Genomic DNA, 21,043 nt, shown 5'->3' with positions numbered 1-21,043 from the left:
GCTGCCTGTCTGTTCGTCTGTCTGTCCGTGTGCACGATAATTTTGTGCAGAAACGTCCGATCGCTTTGAAAATTGATACACATGTTCTTCAGTATACGTATAAGAAAGGTCGCTATTGTTTTTCGGCTATGTAGACTAACGGGGCAAAAAGTTACAGCCCAAAAACTGCCCAAACCTCTAAAAAAGGTTTCTTTTATAACAAAGAACGTACGAATGTCCGGTTTCTGTGTTATTCCTACCTCAGGCAAATGAAAAAAAAATATTGCGCATGCGCATTCCAACTTTTGTATTTGCGCAATCCCAATTTTTTATTTGTTATACGCCCTCGTAAAAATAGCAATCATGATGCGAAAAATATACATAATATATCGTTTTTGTTCATGGTTAAAAGCTCAGGCGCCTGCATTAGGACATGAAATTAATTCGGGACGCTTTTTCGGCCATCTTTCAAGAGCTTGTGCTACTTAAAGACGACAGTATTTGACATGCTTTCGTCTTGGAACACCTGGCGGATCATACCCAACGTTTCTGCACTCTAGTTCAACACAATTTAATGGCATACCGCTGTTCAATCGCTAGATCTCTATTATAGCTTGCAACAAGTCACTCGATAGGAGTTCACTAAAAACTTGTGCTTGGAGACGACTGCTCAGTTGGCGTTTTTTTAAGGTCGGGCCCTCCGCTACCGAGCCGATCCTGAGCAAGCGCACTGCGACGTACAGTCACGCCGGCAAAATATCATTCCCGATACTTTTATACAAATCCTGTATAATAAAAGAGGTGTCATATTTGTATACAGAGTAGGGTTACGAGACCCATCACATCACATAACAGTATTCTAGTCTGCATGAGTCATGAAAAATAATCACATTTGGCATTTGAGCAGAGTAAGATTGTATCAAAATACCATGGTCTTGTGGAGTCATAAAAACTTGGAGGGTAACCTAATAATACCTACAATAATAGCATAATTTGTGCCCGAGCATAAAATCTTACTTGACTTCCGCGCCAAACAAAGGCAACTCTAGGACTGAGTTCCATAGTCAGGTGCAAATCATTTACACTTAAAATGGTGTGTAAACTAAACAAGAACACAGCACTCTCGTAGGGTAAATTCTATGGACCTCGATCAAGACCATTTTAATCTCCTTGCGAGGCTTTCTTTCATTTTATCATCAATTACTAGCTAGTATAAGATTATGGCAAGACAAAAACAAATTCAATAAATATTTTACGCTCTCACACACAACAAACAGAAACCTCCGATCCACTGTACAAGCCGATAACAAAAATCATAATGGGAGTTTACAGTATAGTTGAATTCCGTAGTTCTAATTTAATAAGCGTGTACCTGAAACCATAAAACATTTTTTTGGACAGTGAAAGTTTATTTAAAAATAGAGGCTGATTAGCAAACAAATAATGAACATGTGCGGTTTTAAGGGTTTATTCAAAACGATATGATTGTGGCGCGCTCTGTGACCTAATAAGCCCCACCAATCAGCTCCTAGAACCATTCAGATGACATAACGAATTGGCAATATTAATATTGCAGGAGAATGTCATTTGTAACTTGCGTCACCTGTTACAGGCCCTTGTCACTTGTCGTTCACTTTCGCTTTAGATGCAGTTAAACATGCCTCTTAAAACGTCAAATCCGACAAACGTCAGACCCTCGCACAAGGTTGCCGGCTCACTTCTACGTGATTGGTTGTAGGTTTGTGACGTATTTAGACTGAAGCGTTTCAAATTCGGACGAAAAACACAGCTTTTCAATAATTTATTTTGGGTTTAATTTACTCGCAAATAAAAATTGAGGACACACGGGTCTTTTTATTTTTATTGTACTTTGTAGATAAGAAATAAAAAATGAAGCCGGGATTGAATTCAAAGTCGCCTTTTCAACAAGGTGGAAAAGTTCCATTCAATATCTCTTATATCAACAGCCGGTTAATCTTAAATGAAAGGTGAAGGTGACCTACACTTGTGGAAAAGTAGACCTTAGTAGTTGTGTCGACAATGTTTCCTTCGCAATCGGCTCCGCTTTTGCTTGAAGAGGAAATCAAGTGCATCCTTCGTCCTGGTGTAATTTGAATTGCTATGATTCTCGCGGTAAAACATTTCCAGTGGCGTATAGCTTGATTTTTCTCCTTTAATGAAATTTATAAAAGCTCGAACGATAGAAGTTTAAAAACTGACAGGATACGTTGCATCACATCACCGTTTCGAGAAACCGAGCCAAATTAAAGGTTATTTATAAAAACTGAAAAGTGTCCATTTTCAAAAATCTCCTTAGCTATGAAAAACGTTTAATATAAATATAATATTAATATCAAATTCAAGCAGGCGGTGACTGATATGAATACCAACTTCCTTTTGTTACGGTTGTTTTTTACATAATCAAAAAAGGATCGACAGTTGCATATTTCACTAAACTTAAAAACGAGTTTTAAAAAGTCCTCTCGCGTGAATACAGGCTATGATCAAGAAAAGTAAATCAACATTCAACGGGTGAGTCTGTTTGGACATGGGAACTCGATCAACAATAGCTGCAATTACTCCTGATGATTGGCGACTGTCATAGTTCATAGCAAGTGGGCGTTTTCAGGCTTCTATTGACAATTCCCTCATAAAATAGTTAAAAACTAAATTAAAAATTAAAAGAATGCATTTATTAATTAGTGTATTAATTATGCACGGAAGTTTCGATTAAAATTTGATTATTATTTTTCCAAACGATTACTAATCGATCTTGCTGAATATATAAACTATATAAGGTTAAGGTTAGGTACGTATTGAACTTATCCGTGTTTACTGGAAATTAAGTGAATTATTTCAATATAGATGAAAATTGATTGAAGTAATAGCGCAATTGTTTTTCACATTAAAGTTGGAGGCGAGATATTGAAATTATTGCCGTGCAAACAAACCAATTTGTTAGCCTTATTTTGCAACGCTTTTTATTATTTGCTTATATTTATTTTAAGAAATGTAACCATTGCAGGAAAGCTCTAGAAATACCCATTACCTATGAGGGTTAGTTGAATTGAACTATCATCACTCATCAGGAAAACATCCACTAATGTTCTTTTTTGTCATTGCAGATCTATGGGCATTCTACTTCCTCCAATAACACAAGTCACAACGGTTACAAATACTCACCTCACCCTTCACCATCGGAACCGTAGCTTGGACTCCGCTCTCCAAAGGATTCCCGAAGTAGATGTAACTCCTAGTCCCGAATGCGAAAACGTCACAACAGTTACATCATCAGATGGGCATACTAATTGCACCGGTCAGTCCGCTGCGAAAACGCAAAGAGACGAACTGGCGAGTTTGGGCTCGGACGATTCGGGTATATTATGTAGTTCAGATGGATGCGTTAACGATATGATTAGAGGTTCTAATGAGGAGTTGTTGAGTAACGCGAATAATCGAAGTCGCGAAAGCTTAGACTCCGGTGCTGATATATGTGAAGGATCTGATATACTGTCGAGTACGCCACATTCGGATTGTCTAATTAGTGTGTGTGATGGACCAAGTAACTTACAAATCGGTTGTGAAAGTGTACATAAACATCCGGCGAATAGTGAAAAAGCGAACGTAAACGATGTACGAGCAGCAAGTGATAATACGTTAAGTAGTTCTCGATCTGTATATGACCTGCAACCCCCAAAACCCAGCACGGGTATACTACGGTTGCTCGAAAGCAAAGTGTTCGATGTGCCTATGGCTATGCATTACCTATTTAAAAGCAAAGAGCCTGGTGTTCAATGTTATATAGCGAATAGAATGTTTAGTTTCCAGGATTCACAAGTGGACTTCTACCTTCCGCAGCTGGTTTGTTTATATATTCATATGCACAATGTTGCTGAAGTTATTCATCCATATCTAGTTCATAGGTAAGTCTGCAATAGTATGCTAATTTTTAATTAAAAACACAATTATCGTTACTTTCTCAACTTTATGGTACTGTTCGTTAATGTGTGAAGAATGGTTTCACATACTTTCACTTTCAGTGTAAATCTTCATTTACATTGTGTCAATTAAATATCAAACAGTGCGTTTCTATTTTCATAAGTAAATTGTATGCATCTTTGGTAAAGTTTCAAAATTCTGGAGATGTTTCGGTTCAAAACTGCATAAAATGAAAAAACTGCCATTGTCACAGTGCATAGTAGGTATTTTCAATTTAAAACGAGTCTGTATATTATGAAATGTTTTAAAACTAAAATTGATTTTTCGGGTTTCTGGATACCATGGCCTGCATATGGTCAGAAATTGGTGATGTAGCTTTCGGCGAATGCTGTGAATTTAAGACATTGTAAGAAGCCTCCCGAACATTCAGTAAAAGCATACAGTAAACACGGCCCGTGTAGCGCAGTTCAGTGGAAGCTCGACTGCGGTACAGGGTCCCTGGTTCAAATCCGGGTTCGGGCATGGATATTTGTAAATGTATAGTGGGTTGGGTTGGTAGAGCAGCCTCGGCTGAAACCCCGCCCACTTAAAAATAAAAGGCAAAATAAATAAATAAATAATAAATAACACAATTTTTTTACACTATGGTAGAAGTTAAGGTAGTTGTAAACAGCCAATTGTATTGGAGTAATCGAAAAACTGGTATTTCAAAATGCTATTTTGCGTCTGGCTTTCTAGAAGAGCAATATCGGAGTTGATGTCTAGTATCAGAAATCCACAGATCTTCAAGATGTTTGTCGACCGAAAATATCCGGAGATATCCGTGAACGTCCCCGAAGCTAACCGGTGATAACCGAAAACATACTCAGTTATCCCCAAATATTTAAAGAAATCTGTCCAGAGAAATTTATTTATCGCTGTCATCAACTTTTAATGCGAATACTTCTCTAAAAGCTCTTTCAGTATTCTCGCAAAAATAGGTAGGTAGGTGCTACTCCATTTTTTGGCTGAAGACAAACGTGTGTGATCGGGTATTTCGTCGTAGATTTTGGCGAAAAAATACACTGAAAGTTAAGAGGACCTCACTACGCTTATTTCCGAGTAGAGAATTACAGATAAAGTTTTGTACACTAAACATCCACGGGATATCCTTGTAATCGAGTCGCTGGGTATTTACTTCTATACAAAGTTACACGTACGGAAAATCACCTCTCTCCATCCACATCCATATGGGTCAAGCTTTACGAAAAACTTGGGTGACAGTCTATCATGACCTGCACTCAGCGGCACAATGACGTCATACACAAAAATTATAAATGTTTACGTAAATCGCCTTTATTTCGGCAAGGTGTGGTCGTAGCATGTTTTGTCTTATTATTATCAAAAATGTTGGCCTTTAAAAAATGAATAAATTTGTTTATTACTCAAAATCTGATATCACGCAGGATTTCGGAGATATGTGATCGGACATTAGACGGTGTTACAAAAAAATTCAGTTTTCTCTTTTATTACTGCAATAAACAAAGTGTAAGTATTGTTGATAAAAATTGTTTTCCTCTTCTACGTTCTGCTTTTGAAAGGATTTTTGCAGTCCATAGTTTTTTTTACTTCTACATTTACAAAACCAAAAAACCAAAAACTGATTTTTTTGCAGACTAATGATAGGTAAAGCCAATGACTATGACAGTGTTTCTTTTTTTAAATTTTTTCTGTAATTGTTTGATATCTTATTATAATAAGATCATCTTATAATTAGAGAAAAAATTTAAAAAATATACACCATTAAGTCATTGGCTGTGTCTATCATTAATCTGTAAAAAAGCAGCTTCATTCATCCAACGGTAACCTAGTTATATCAGTAGAAAGTTCGTGAAAAACCGACTAAGAATTGTTTTTTTACGGAGTTATCAAATGCGCGCGATTTTTTAAAATATTTTTTTAAGAGCTATTATCAACGTTTTCATTTGGTGTATAACTTTTTTTCGAAAAACAACCTTTTAGAATTGGTACTCGTAGCGCCTTAAGTAATATGACCTGAGGCGACAGACGGTCGATTTTAGCATACTCGGATAGGGCGAAATTGAACTCTATCGGTTAAAATTTTGATCATTCTCGTTCATTGGATTTCGAGCTAGCTCCCCTACGAAAACGGGTTGACGTTACCTGTATTACAGTGTAGTATAAGGCACGCAATAATTGCCCTTTTATCATTCCGCTAGTGGGTGCTAGATTTTATATGGCCGTTGTACCTTGGTGATATTGATATCGCCGCAGTTCATTCATGGTATTGCAAAACGTACCAGTAGTACCTCCTTTCTGCAACACTCGCACTAAAAAAATTTCCGATTCTTGCAGGCTTAAGCTTATTGCATCCTCCTCAGTTGTCTTTCCAAACTGGGTAAGGTAGTCTTCTGGGTTATTTTTAAGGGCAGCGACTTTTGTTCTAACTTTGCTTGTAAAATTGCATCTCGTAACTGCATGGAAAGCAGGAAGAGCGTTACAGAGACTTGGGCCACAATTTTCAGCCAGCGTGTGCACCGGTACATATCGAGTAGAATCACCTACACTCATTCTCATCCATAGTTCCTATAAAAAATTAATATAAAATAATCAAATGACCAGGACTTACCTTCATGTCATGGAAGCTAATAGTTTTCTAGTGATATGCACATAGCACTAGAAAGTCTGTGTACTCTGTGTCCCTTTCTGCGCAGCATCAAGAAGATGAACCATCAATCGTAAATCTGCCTCCTCCAGTTGATTGTATTTAAGTTCGATTATTTGAGTGACTTCACTTCGTATTTTTTAGCGCATTTTTGCAAATTTATTTGTAAAAAGTAGCTTTTAATCTCACTTTGGCTGGCTTACAAGGCCGTGAAATTTGTCAACCTTAGGGACATGGCTACATGATGTGGGGTTGGCGACATCTGGGCGTCATCCTCGAGCGTAGTATACTAACGTGAAGGTTTTTCAGTTTTTTCCTATCTTCTACCACAGTTTTGGTCCGATTCTTTTCAAATTGGTGTCGTCGGAAAGATGTAAACGCGCACAACTCCTGCGTGGCGGATTTTTGTTTTTTGTCCTAGGGGCGAAATTAACGACCTTTTGCGAGGCGCGCGCGCGCGTCTACGAGAAGTAGTCAACTTCGGGCGCCTTTTACCTTCCGTTGCGAACTCACGCGGTTTAACGTTTCGTAAATCTCGAATCGCTGTCTCTCTTTCTCGTGTCGCCAATAGAAGCGAATTGCAGGTGAACGGGACGTGGAATGTGGTATCCCCCGACACGATTTTAACTTTAAAAGCGAATTGCGGGTGCACGCGGAAAGTGGGAAAGGGTTAGTGAATGTAGTAGCCTTCGACAAGATCTGTTATTGATGGTTGAGTCGAAAAGGCTAATAGAATACTGATCTGCCACACAAAAATGCACTGAAGTCGAGGCTGAAGTCCCTTCGATCGCACACGAGGACTTTGATAATTTTTTATACATTTATAACCGGGAACTGTAGTAGCGCTTAGATAGAGTACTTTCTCCTTATCGGATAGTTCCAAAAGTCGCTTTCTGATTATATTCTGCAGCTCCATTTTGTTACCCGGAGATGGCCAGAAGCTATCCATTTGAACTGGCAATGGAATTGCGGCACTTATATTGCGAATTTAAAGGTAGGTTGAAAAGCTGTTGAAATTTAGTAATCTGCGTCCTCGAGAACTCGCTAGAAATTTTGCTGTAGTGAACCACCTATTTTTCGTTATATCTTCGTAACTGCTAAGGGTACGAAATTTTTACTGGTGACCAAATTTATTCATTTTTTACTAATAAATATTTTTAGTAATAGGTGAAAACACGCTAGGATCAATCATTACCGCAATAAAGTTGGTTTTGTGTAACTATGCATAAAATGACGTCATCGTACACCTAGTGCTGGAACTAGTCGGCTGTCACCCGAGTTTTTCATGAACTCTGACCCATAAGGAAGCAGACAGATGCAAGTGATTCCCCGTAAATGCAACTTTGTACAGAAGTATATCCAGCCACAGGACTATTGGACATTCTGGGATTTTCAGCGACATCTATGATTATTTTTTTGGAAATCGCCGATATACATTCGACTGCGCTCGAGATATCTGTGTGTGGAAAGCTGAGACTATCAATCGCGAATATTCACTGAAAGTTCTTATCCGCAATTTATTTCGTTGAACCATGCAAAATTTGTTGCAGTCTCAATAATGACTTTTGTCAAATTACCAAATCGATGATTCCTTGTAGGGTACGCAAGGAATCCTGTGCGTTAATGCAGGAAAAATGTATCTTGCTCTTTTTCTGGTTAGATTGATAGTAAAAAATTCACAGATTTCGCAATCCATTCAACCATCGGAGACATTGGAAATGACAACCGTATATCGCCATATGTAAAACACAATTAACTCGTATTCAATCGGATCACTTGCAAACGTCAGCCTTCTGAATAATAAGCATCGTAACACATGCGAGGTAACACGCTCGTAACACTATCAAAAAAGATGCGAGAATTTTAGATTGGAATTTTTTTTTTAATAAGGCTTTTTTTGGGGATTTAAGCCCATTTAGCCACGGTAATATACTATGGGAAGAAACAAGGATAAGATTGGAATTAACAAAACAATTAAGCACTACCGAGAGCACTACTAAATACCGTATGGACAGCCTCCATGACTTTTCCTTCACCTACCGATCACGATCGAGTACGATGCAATCGTCAATTAATGCGACACCGTTGTATTTTCGCCTTGAACGAAATTCCGAACTTGGTACCCATATACGAAACCACAAACATTTCCAACGTTGAAACTACGGCGCGAATTTCGTTGGGAAACTGGCAAAACGAGCGGGAAAACATGTTGTCTTGATAGGAATGGGAATGGCGAACCATAGAAGATACGATGATGGCCAAATTAGAGAAAAGATGCGTAATTAAAGAGTTTTATGATACAGAAATCAGAAAATTCCGATTACTTCCGCCAAGAAACGGGAATTACTTACAAATTTACTACGGTTGAAACACAAAAAGCAAAAGATCGATGATTTAAATACAGTACGGTTGTAAACGTAAATTAACGGCAAAGCTCAAAATTTCAGTACTTACAAAATGTAGTGTGTTATCTATTTATCAATTTCGAGTAAGGGACAAACTAGAATTCCCGTCTCATACCCTTATTATACCTTCGATACGTTCAAACAAATTAAAACTGTTTTTAATTAATTACGCCTTTCCCCGACATCGGAAAATTATCGACCGGTGTCAAACTTAAAGTTTTTTGAGAGCGCACCTAACGGATGTAATCCCAAATTAATCGGAGGTTGATATCTGTAATCCATGCAACTAATTACGGTTAATTATACTTATTGAAATAGTCTTAATAAGATTGATTCTCTTTTTTCTTCCGTGGCAAGAGAGCTCGCAAGAGAGCTTTCGGCAGCTGTAAAAACAATTTAAATATTCCTACATTGCCGTCCTAAGCAAGAAGGTAGTATCTGCAATTGTTACGATTTAATAATTATGTATTAAGAAGAAGAACTACAAAACAGTTAACCTTCGAGTATGTATTTCAAGGCGGAAATTGGGTGCTTCGTTACAACTCGCGTACAATTCAAACAAATCGTGCGAGAATACCTATCGAACATATTTTTCATTTCCCTGAAAATTTTACCGATAAATATTCGCACACGATTAGGGCGTTGTATGCGAGTACCTGTTGAAACCAACATTTTCCAACTTTAGGGATAATAAATAAATAAATATTTCAGAAAGATTTTAAAAACCCAAGTAAAAACCTGAGACGATTCGATCCGTCAGTGTCACAGTTTGTATTTTGTGTTAGTTAGTACAAAAATAAATTGGGTCCCTGACAGATTCACCCAACCCCCTCTGAAATACTCTTGCGATTATTTTTGCTTGAAACGGAATTATCCCGATTTTCCGTAGATTTTAAAAATATCCTAGAAGATACCTATCTTGTAGATTTACGAGGAGACCCCGAAGATGTTATGGATTTTTAGGAGATTCTAATATAAAACTTCCGTATTTTCATCGCTCGCGTGAACTTAGCAATAGCATTCCAGAAATACATAGATTTGTATAACAAATGTATACCTAGTTAATAAACGATTTACCAAAAATTACTTAACCAATACAGTACGAGTAGTATATTGGGAAATTCAATTTAGACAAAAAGAAATCATAATTTCGTAAACTGTCCTATAACGATTATAACGCCCCCGACAATGATCGTAAAATGTAATCCATTGAAAGCAATTTTTATACGAAACTAATTTGTGGGTTTTATCGAGTACATTTAGGAAATGTAATGCAGATTATTTCAGGAAATGGATTAAGTAAACGGGTAAGGAATGTAATCTTTACAAATATGCAAAATAATACAGGGTGAGACAGAAAGGACGGATGTTTTTAAAAAAACAATATGTCCTTACGTGTGTATTAAAAAAATACTTACAGAATAATATTTTCATTATGCTGCCATTTTAAAAAATTAATGCTTGGGAAACTCTGCCAGGTGACGACCGTTTTGAGTGATGCACTTCACAAGACGCTCTCGGAAGTTGGCCCACGCTCTGCCCTGCCAATTATTGAACGACTTCCACACAAATTGCTTCCTTCAGTTCTTCAAGTGTGCGTGGTTTATGCTCATGCTCATATACACGTGACTTGAGGCAACCCCACAAAAAGCAGTGGCACTGGCACATGGACAAGTCTACTGGGGAACGAGGTTTTCTATTTATCACTGTTACTCTTAAACGAAATAATTCAACCCAACCTAAAATGGTGTTACCGAGTGGGTACACTCTCATGACTCGCAAGATTAAAATGGCGACGAACTTTTTTATACCATTTTATTCACTCGCTTCTTACAAAAAGAAAATTCCAGGTTATTGTTGCGGCGCTGAGATCTCAAAACGAGGGGTAAATCGATGGAGTAATTTGGTGTACACGATTTGAGTAATAGTTGAATAATTTCGAGTAATAGTAGAGTATACCTCGAGTAATACCGAACTGTTTTACTTGTTTTGTTAACATCGAACTACTGACATTGCCTAACATCTCGCCTAACATTATGTTTGCGTCTGGGTTTGTGTGGTTTTAATATACAGAGTGGCCCAACGAGAAGTATAAAGAGGGCTTTTAGGGTATTAAATTTAGAAATTTCGAAAAATCCTCGAACACGTCAATTTTGTATTCTAGGGGGACAACTTTTGGAATACAAATCACGAACCCAAGTCTTCACCCCTCTACATAGGGAGCTTAACCCCTAAAATTTTGAATGGAATCCTATGGCAAATGGCACATTATTTGAAAGCCAATTTAATCGTGATTACTAATCTGCTTTGCTTTTTAAATTCTATTGATTCGTTTCAGAGATATTCGCATTTGAAATGGTTTTTTCCCCTTGATTTAAGTCCTTTAGATTACTTCTTGTGGGGATTTTTAAAGAATAAAGTTTATGCTACTCCGCCCGGAACATTACAAGGGTTGCGAGCACGTATAACCATAGTGTAAGAATAGAATACACTATGGTATAACTCAACAATTTCGAGCGATTACCCCTGAAATCTTGCAACATGTGCGGCAGCGTTTTGAAGCAAATCTTTATTATTGCATGGAAGAAGGCGGAAGGCAATTCGAGCATTTATTGAAATAAATGTTGTGTGTTTAAAGTCATTTGTTATTTTTTGCACAATTTAAACCTTGTATTAAAAATTTTAATACAAGGTGACGTAGATCGCATTTGTTTTGGTTTTTTAGAAAAAACCATTTCAAATGCGAATATCTCCGAAACGAATCAATAGAATTTAAAAAGCAAAGCAGATTAGTAATCACGATTAAATTGACTTTCAAATAATGTGCCATTTGCCATAGGATTCCATTTAGGGGTTAAGCTCCCTACGTGATTTGTATTCCAAAAGTTATCCCCCTCGAATACAAAATTGACGTGTTCGAGGATTTTTCGAAATTTCTAAATTTAATACCCCAAAACCAAAAGCCCTCTGTATACTTCTCGTTGGGCCACTCTGTATGCTATTCAATGAATCTAGTGGTTTTGGTGCATATTTACTATTTCAGTTTGAGGTTAAGAACTGTTACGCGATTAAGGATTATTATACATGTGTGCTCGTTTCTCTTTTATGGACCAATCGACCTCATCGGTAGTGGTACTTTATTTAAGCTTACTGCAGCTGAGAAAAATAACAATGAAAACCAAGTTAAAAAGGTGGTCACTCGCGACCGACGAAAGCGCATTTTCCTCGGAAAGCAAGTGACAAATCCAAAAAATGTTTTGTCGTCGGTAAAGCTTTAACCGGAGGACTAGTAGTGTTACAGGCGAACAGACGGACACAGTGCGGACAATAGCGCGCTAAAAAATATGGGATATTAAAACGACTTATTTTGTAACAAACCGATACAACGAAATATCGAAGGATCCTCAGTTTACCATCACTTTTTCAACGATCATGTATTTTAATCTTACAAAATACATATTATTATACTTAGTTAACAAAAGTGCATCAAATTCATGTCATGGGCATTGAGATAATAATAATAATAATAATAATGGTTTTATTTAGTTAACCCGTCAACTAAAACAAAAAAACAAAAAATTAAAAAATTAACACAATTATTATAGTATAAAAAGTAGAGGGCAACTAAATTGGGCGATGTTCAGATACAGACGAGGATACGCCTGATCTGCTCTTCCACACTACCCACTCATAACTATATTTAACATATTAATAATGTTGTGCAATGGACTAGCAGACAAAAATTTAAAAAAAGAATTAATTTGTGATAACTACTAACTATATGATGTATAATACATTGGTTCATGGTAATATGGAATAACACAGTAAAAAGATGTTATTGCCGCTGCCGGTCAAGTACGATTTTGCGGACGTATTTTTTAAATTGAGATGTGCTAAGTTTTTTACAAGTGTCAGGAAGCGAGTTGTATAGGTTAGCCACTTGGTACGTAAATGATCTTTCAAACAGAGCCGTTTTGTGATAAGGGGGTGTGATTAAATGAATCAATCTGGGATTAGTATTGAATCTAATCTTTTCATATAGATACAAAGGAACTTTTGCATTAATTATTTTGTGGTATAATACTGCAGCATGAACAAATCTCCGATTATCCATATTCAGCCAGTTTAATTCATTAAACTTATGGGAGATGTGTTCATGCTTTCTAATACCATAAATGAGTCGCACGCATGAATTTTGCATTTTCTGAATCTTGGTTCTATCGGAAACGTCCAAACAAGGTCCATAGACACTATCACAATATTATACATTATAAAAAGATAATGGTCGTAGTCTTTTTCCCAAGGATCTCGGTGCAAGATTTTGGCATGTTTTGATCAAATTCCAGGTGGCCTCAGAAAAAGAATTTAAATCTTTGAATCATACACACACGCGATTATCAAATGTGCATGCCATGTACTCTTTCAGGACTAAGATGCGTTTGAAAGCTTTTACAACTCCAATTTCAGGTGCAAAGAATAATTTTGGGTACATTTTACTCTAAAACTTTTGGCCTACACCACAGAGAAGAGATATTGAATTGTTACACATCTAAGAGTCATAGGGAATTAGTCTATGGGCCAACTGGCTAAATTTAAGGAAATGGTATAATTTGGGGGTACCAATTTTCCTTTTTACCACGGTTAGACACATGCATTAGGATGTAAAAAAACGATAATTGCCATCTCAAAGTGGTAGCTAATAGAAATGGCGGCCAATCCAAGATGGCGGATGTTGAGTTTTATAAAATGAACTATACCTATCTTTCGAACCATTGGTCCGACTTCATCATTTTCTTAAATGAAAGCTTTTGTTGTGTGCTACAATATTGTCATAACTACATTTTCGATAAAATCAACAATTAGTAACTAATGCATGAAGCGAGGGGGTAACCACTCTAGTGAAAACGTACACGTATTTCTAGAAATCTGGAAATCACTTGCGATTTTTAAGCGATTTCGTTGATTTCTCGAAAACCACTTGGGATTTCTGGTTGATTTCCTGGAAATCACTTGCGATTTCTCATTGATTTCCCGGAAATCATTTGCGATTTCCCTATATTATGCAATGATTTCTATAATTTCTTTAAAGTTACATAGGATTTGTGGCGTGTGGTGGTGTTGTAAGGTAAAAAATGCAAGACAAATACGAACCTATAGTGGTTGTAGATACGTATTGCGTCGTCACTATGTACCTTTTTGGTCTGCAAATGAAATCACACCTAGTTTGCGTTGCATTTTAATGTTCAGTTTGCAGATAATGAATAGCTAATATAATGGATAAGGAAAAAATGCTTTTGATTTTGTTAACAATTTGGAAGGTACGATCTCTAATTTTTTAACTGAATGTAATGATGTAATCTGTGGTGGTGATATTAATATTAATCTACTTGATGCACAAAATAGTAAAACTATATACTTCAGTGACAGTATTGAGTCCCTAAACTTAAAGCAAATTATAAACACTCCAACTAGATTAGGCAAAAACAGCGCTACCTTGCTGGATATCATTTTAGTTTGTCGCGATTATGCTGATAACTCATATTTATGTGGTACCAGAGACGTCTTTAATATATCTGACCACCTTTTAGTGTTCTGCAAATTTAGATTCAAGCAATTCCAACAGACGCATGCAAAAGTAAAGTTCAGAAACTTGAAACGGATAGATGCAAATCTCTTGGAACATTTTTTAACAATCACGCCCTTTTGCGATTTACTCTACATTCGTACCATTAACGATAAGGTAAGTCTTCTAAAGCAATTGTTAATAAACATTTTTGATACCTTGTCTCCCCTTAAGGAAGTTATAATAAAAAAACAGAGACCTCCATGGCTCACTGACTCCGTGAAATTGTTAATGGAATTACGTGACAAAACGTTCCAAAAGTTCAAAAGGACAAAATCAACTAGTCACTGGAATTATTATAAAACTCTACGAAATTACACCACGCAAGTAATAACTCATGAGAAAAATAAGTATCTTCAACTGAATATAAAAAATAATCTTGGCAATAGTAAAGTTTTGTGGAATACACTTACAGCTTTAGGTGTACATAAAAAATCAAACTCAAACACTCTACCAGATGATCTCAATAAGCCAGAGGAAATTAATAAGTGTCTCCTGCAATTCTCTACTTTCTCTTCACCTGATGCTAGTTTGTTAGATTTTTATAAACAAAACACCAAAATTCATTTTGAAACACTCTTTACTTTTTCAACCGTCAGTGAGGAAGTGATATACAAATGTTTATTGGAAATTAAGTCGAATGCAATTGGTGATGATGGAATTAGTATAGACATGATTCTATTATGTTGCCCATGTGTGCTACCATATATAGTACACCTAATGAATTCTTGTCTTCTTGAAGGGGTTTTCCCCGATGCGTGGAAGGTATCGAAAATTATTCCTTTTCCGAAAAAATCTAACATTACCACGTATAATGATATTAGACCTATATCCATTTTGCCTGTACTATCTAAGGTACTGGAAAAAATAATGTGTCACCAAATTAAACGGCACTTGAATGAGTACAACGTCTTGCCTGATAATCAATCTGGATTTCGCCGTGGTTACAGTTGTGTTACAGCCATGCTTAACATAGTAGATGACATATTACGGGATACCGACGAAGGGAAAACAACCGTCCTAATCTTATTAGACTACTCTAAAGCGTTCGATACTGTAAATCACAGGTTATTGCTTGCTATTTTGCATTTTATCGGGTTTTCAAGATCAGCCGTGGATTTTATGGAAAGTTATCTATTAGATCGTTCTCAGTATGTAGAGACAAATATGGGCACATCTCCGTTGACGAAAGTCAATAGTGGGGTCCCGCAAGGCTCCGTTCTAGGTCCTTTGCTGTTTTGCGTATATACTTCTCATATTAATACTTGCTTAAAACATGGCAAGGGGTACTTATACGCCGATGATACTCAAATCAGGTACACGTTCTCTCCTGCTGATATAGGTATTATGAATGACCTAATTAACAAGGAACTAGAAATCTTAGAAGATATATCTCGTAAACATCAACTTAACCTTAAAGCGTCGAAATCTACTTTTCTGGTTTTTGGAAAGTTAAAGGAGCAGGCAATGGACACATTAAAACTAAGTATAGGCAATAATACAATAACGTGTTCCGACGTAGCGCGGAGCCTAGGGTTAGAGCTAGACAACAACTTACGCTTTAAAGAGCATGTTACTAAATGTGTCCGACAATCTTATGCTGGATTAAAAATGCTTTTTCCTCATCGACATGTAATTTCACCTAACATAAAACTAATGCTAACTGATGCGCTAATTTTAAGTCGATTCAACTTTTGTGATGTTGTATATGGCCCTTGCTTGACCAAATGTGAAATGCGTCGTATTCAAAATGTGCAAAACTCATGCATACGTTATGTATATGGTATTAGAAAATATAATCGCATTTCGCACAAGGTTAAAGAAGCTCAATGGCTAACAATGAGTAATAGAAGGAAGCTTCACTCGGCTTCCCTTTATCATTCCATAATTTGTACAAAAATACCACAATACCTGCATCAAAAAATTAGATATCGTACTGATGTGCACAATTTCAATTTACGATTTAAAGGATTAATAACACCACCTCCGCACCGAATGCAGATTTTTCGACGGTCATTTACGTATTGTATATATGATATTTACAACAAATTGCCATCATCACTTAAACTTCAATCGGCACAGCAATTTAAATATTCATACAAGAAACTTTTATTTATGAATCAGAATTAAACACTTTTCTTTCCTTTTTTTTAGATTAGACCTTTAATCATGATTTTTGTTTGTTTTATTTTCTTTCTTTTTTACATGTACACTATATATAATAACACATATTACAGAAGCGATAAGGGTTGGAACTTTGAACAGTGAAACTGCTTTCCAATCCGTTTTGTACTAGCTACCAATACAGGATATGTATATACTTTTACACAATTATGTACAAATAAAGTCTATTATTATTATTATTATTATTAATAACTAATAATAAAAGTATTTAGTTAACCAGCCTTTTCTTAAGTGCTCACAAAATAATAAGAATAATATTAATATTATATTTAGTAAATTTGCACAATAATACCATTTGCTAAAATCTTTGAAAGCATAGTATAAATATCTACCATCATCTGTTTTGGAATCGAATGTTAATGTATCGCAATATTAGATCTGATAAGCACTCTATCGTGATCTTGACTTCACATCGACAAAACAAGTAAAGAAACCCTTTCTAATGATGTTGGTTGTTCTCTATCCAATAATATTATTAAAACACAACAAGAGAAGATACAAAGATATAAAGATTTCGCTATAGAAATTAAACGAGTATCTTATCCAAGTTTTGATAATACCAATAGTAATATTAGCAACTGGTATAATATTTCTAGAAACCTCTATGGCTACCTGAAAATCTCAATTTACCTGACGGACTAATTGCAAAAAGCAGTTTACTTGAAACTTAATCTAGCCAGGAAATTCCTATCCTTGGGATAGAATGAAGTTTGATTTCATGAATAGAAATACCGCTAAAAATGCACGATAAATAAAATAAAAGTAAAATAATAATGACGTTTTATTTAGCGCCCAAGCTATAACAAAAATATAGACATAAAACCTCGCATAAAACGTATTATTTATGTCTAGGACGTATGTGAAGTATTGCTAAATATTTACAGCGCTACTTTTAATTTTTTTAAATATTTTTTCTATTTTCTGTTTTTCATATCTTGTTAGGGTAAATGGACCACTACCCTTTAAGTCCACAGGTCCATAGAATATGTAGGATCTTTCTACATTTTGGATGTCCTCAACTTTCGCCATATGTATGAGTCAAGATCGTGTTTTAGAAATTTCATCTTGTAGACCTGTTCACATGCGGTGTTTAATTTCCTGATTTCGATTACTCGACCTATGTACCATGTATCATGTATCAAGGAGAATTTCTCAGTTTTAGTTTTGGTGTGATAAGAACATGAAACTAAGCAGACTGATTTGATAATTTTTTTGAATTTGTGAGGAATATTTTTGTTTATGGAAACATCACCTTTTTTAAATGTCCATTCAACTTGTTGAATCCAGATCTGCACATAATTCTACATAAGATTTTTTAGTTTTGATAACACTTTTTGGTTTTGAGGAGACATTCGTTCGGCTCCGGCGGGTTTGCCGCCTCGCCTCACTCTGTTTCGTAACAGTTCGTAGCTCGGCTTCGCCTCGCACTGTTCACTGTTCAGCAAATATAATTTCTCAGTTTCAGTTTTGGTGTGGTAAGAAAATGCTATTAAGCAGACTGAATTGATATTTTTTTGAATTTGTGAAGAATATTGTTTACGAAAACATCACCTATACAAAGTGATTTTTTTTTGAAAATGTCTTCAATTTGTTGAATCCAGATCTGCACATAATTGCACATAAGATTTAAATTTCGTTACCACTTTTTGGTTTTGATGAGACATACGCTCGGCTGTCATGATAATAAATATTTATCACTTACAATTTATAACAATAACTCAAAAATATCGAAGTTGGAAATGTCGTATAATGCAATCCAATTTGCTTATATAATAAAGTCGAGTGTTCGCGAGCGGTTACGAACATTCGAGAACAAAATACGTCATATTTCCGGGATTGCGTCACATCCGCCTCCGTTCTGTATCGCCGATTACTAATCTTTCATGGCGCTTCGATATCTATAGAAATTTTTGGAATGTTCGCTGCAATATGAAGACATTTATTTCCATGGAAATTATCTGTCAAATAAGTTTAACTGAAATCTGAAAGAAAGTCCCTAACTAATATTTGACCGCCAATTAACCAACTTCTAGACCTAGAGGAATGTGAAAAAGTCTTCATTTTTCTGCAGTACCTCTAACTTGAGAGTAACACATAGAAAAACCATAGGATCAAATCGCATCAAACATGTTGTCAAATAACTATTTCATGGAACGCATTCGGAATTTTGTTTCCATAATGTCACTTCTGTTGCCGCTAAGGCCGATAGGAAGCTTCAATCTAGATCAAAGTAACTGGAGAATCTTGAATTTGCGCGCGTTTTTCTCAGCTAACACAGACCTAAAAAATGGTTCAACACCAAATGAATTACGATTTACGACTATGACGATTCCAGTAACTCTCGCAGTAACTCCATGAGTAACTCGAGCCACGACGAAATTTGGCGAAGATTTCCGGCTTGAACTGATTTCCGATGATTTCCACGAGATTTCTTAGCTGATTTCTGCGATTTCTTAACTGATTTCCACGATTTCTTAACTGATTTCCACGATTTGGAAGTGATTTCTGCGATTTCTTAATCGATTTCCGCGATTTCGAAGTGATTTCCGCGATTTCCACAGTAAAACGTACATGTATTTCCAGAGTGGTTACCCCCTCGGCATGAAGTAAACGAACGGAATTTTTTTAACTCTTAACATTTAATGAAAACTAAATTAACCCCATCGTTACTTTCAAAAGTTTCATATACACTAAAATCTGCTCCTTCTTCCTTTCTTCAGTGACGTATCCACAAGTTGGCAGTTTGCATGCGCTTGTACACTTTAAGTTATTAGCATTACGTAATGGTAGTTGTCAAGAGCCAGCTTGGTAATTCTACGTGAGGTGATATGGAAGCCAAACTTAGGGTTATCTTTCATCTTTTTGCCGCTTCCGGAATAGCATCTCTTTGATTTTGACGTACAATTTTCCAATGTATTTTTTGTTTTATATAATCTACTTATGTCAAATTATCGGCACAGTATACACCTTTCCATCAATATTAACAAACTCTTTGCCGATGTTATGGCTAAAAGCCGTATTTGATCGTATTTATTGCAAGACAGTCAGTCTTGTCAGTTGTAAAGTTCATGTTTACCGTTAAGCGGAAACGTGTGTCACGTTTTACAAGGAAGTTAGTGGAAGTGCTGTGTTTATCGAACAGGCGTCGCTTATCTGAAGCCTTTCTTTAAGGTTTTCTCGGTACTCGTTAAAGGGAGTTTTTTCACCAGTAAAGAGCCAATTTTACACCTGTAATTACAACGAACCCAGTGTCGTCCAAATTGAGATACAAGTTCAATTAAAGTAGAGAAGTGAAGGTTTAGAAACATAATCCGCACATAGCAATTTCATCATCATTTGTTATTTGATCATGGCTCTTCAGCTACAATATATCTATAGACGTAACTACAATGGTTTTTGTATTTAGTAATTATTTTAATTTTAATTCAATTGTTTGATCAGCTAAAGCTGTGAATAATCGTTTACTTTTGGTTGTCTTATGAGATTTTGTGTATCTTCGGTTTGCAATATTTATTAAACCGAATTTATTTTTGCGTATCTTGCATAGTTTGATATCCTTTGCATTTACATGATAGAATTGCATATTTTAAGATGTATTTAAATTTTTGTTAGATTTAATCGATTTTAATTTCAATTTTTAATACATTTTTTCGGATTTTTATAACGGACGCGATAATGAAACATACTGCAAAAGCCGAAAGGAAGATTTATTGATTTAATTGATGTTTAATTTCATCATTTCCAAACTATTTTATCTTTCTCTTTCTCTACGGTGATGATGGGTGATATTGTGGAAGGTTTGGAAATTGCTCCCAATAGTTTGTCCTTTTCTAATGCACCTATTACTTTAGTTGATGTAGAGTATAGTTTCTCTGCTTAGGGCTTATAAATTAATTCTTAGCGACAGGAGACAATCATTTCGTGCAGAAAACTTAGAGAAACATCTTATTGCTAGTGTTATCGTAATTCCTTTTTTATTAGAAATTATGCAACATATATAATTTTGTATACGTGTGCATATTTTTCACTAATATTCTGCATAATATGCGCATAATTTTACCATTCATTGTGTATTAATACAGGCAGTAAAGAACATTCGGGAAATAATTTAAAAAAATCGTTCTTTTAAATTACTTATTAACAGTTGATTTTATCGAAAAAGTACTAATATAGTATATTACGCACCGAGTGCGAAAGTAGGTTATTTTTCGAAGAATTTTAATCACCCGAGGCGCACAGCGCCGAGGG

The 21,043-nt window shown here is 35.8% G+C and overlaps 1 protein-coding gene across 3 annotated transcripts in view; it reads left to right on the top strand.

The window, feature by feature from the left end:
- The window catches only part of LOC116164522 (phosphatidylinositol 4-kinase beta), an 82,345-nt gene that overhangs the window by 38,187 nt on the left and 23,115 nt on the right, over positions 1-21,043 (top strand). For all 3 annotated transcript variants that reach the window (XM_031478715.1, XM_031478714.1, XM_031478716.1), the window contains one exon: positions 3,105-3,902. In XM_031478715.1, the coding sequence (XP_031334575.1) occupies positions 3,105-3,902 (798 nt within the window). The remainder of the gene's footprint in view (positions 1-3,104; positions 3,903-21,043) is intronic.

This window comes from Photinus pyralis, unplaced genomic scaffold, assembly GCF_008802855.1.
Source record: "Photinus pyralis isolate 1611_PpyrPB1 unplaced genomic scaffold, Ppyr1.3 Ppyr1.4_LG2, whole genome shotgun sequence".
In the NCBI taxonomy this organism is placed as follows: domain Eukaryota; kingdom Metazoa; phylum Arthropoda; class Insecta; order Coleoptera; family Lampyridae; genus Photinus; species Photinus pyralis.
The sequence above is the reverse complement of the archived record's forward strand: the minus strand, read 5'-3'. Positions and strand labels throughout refer to the sequence as shown.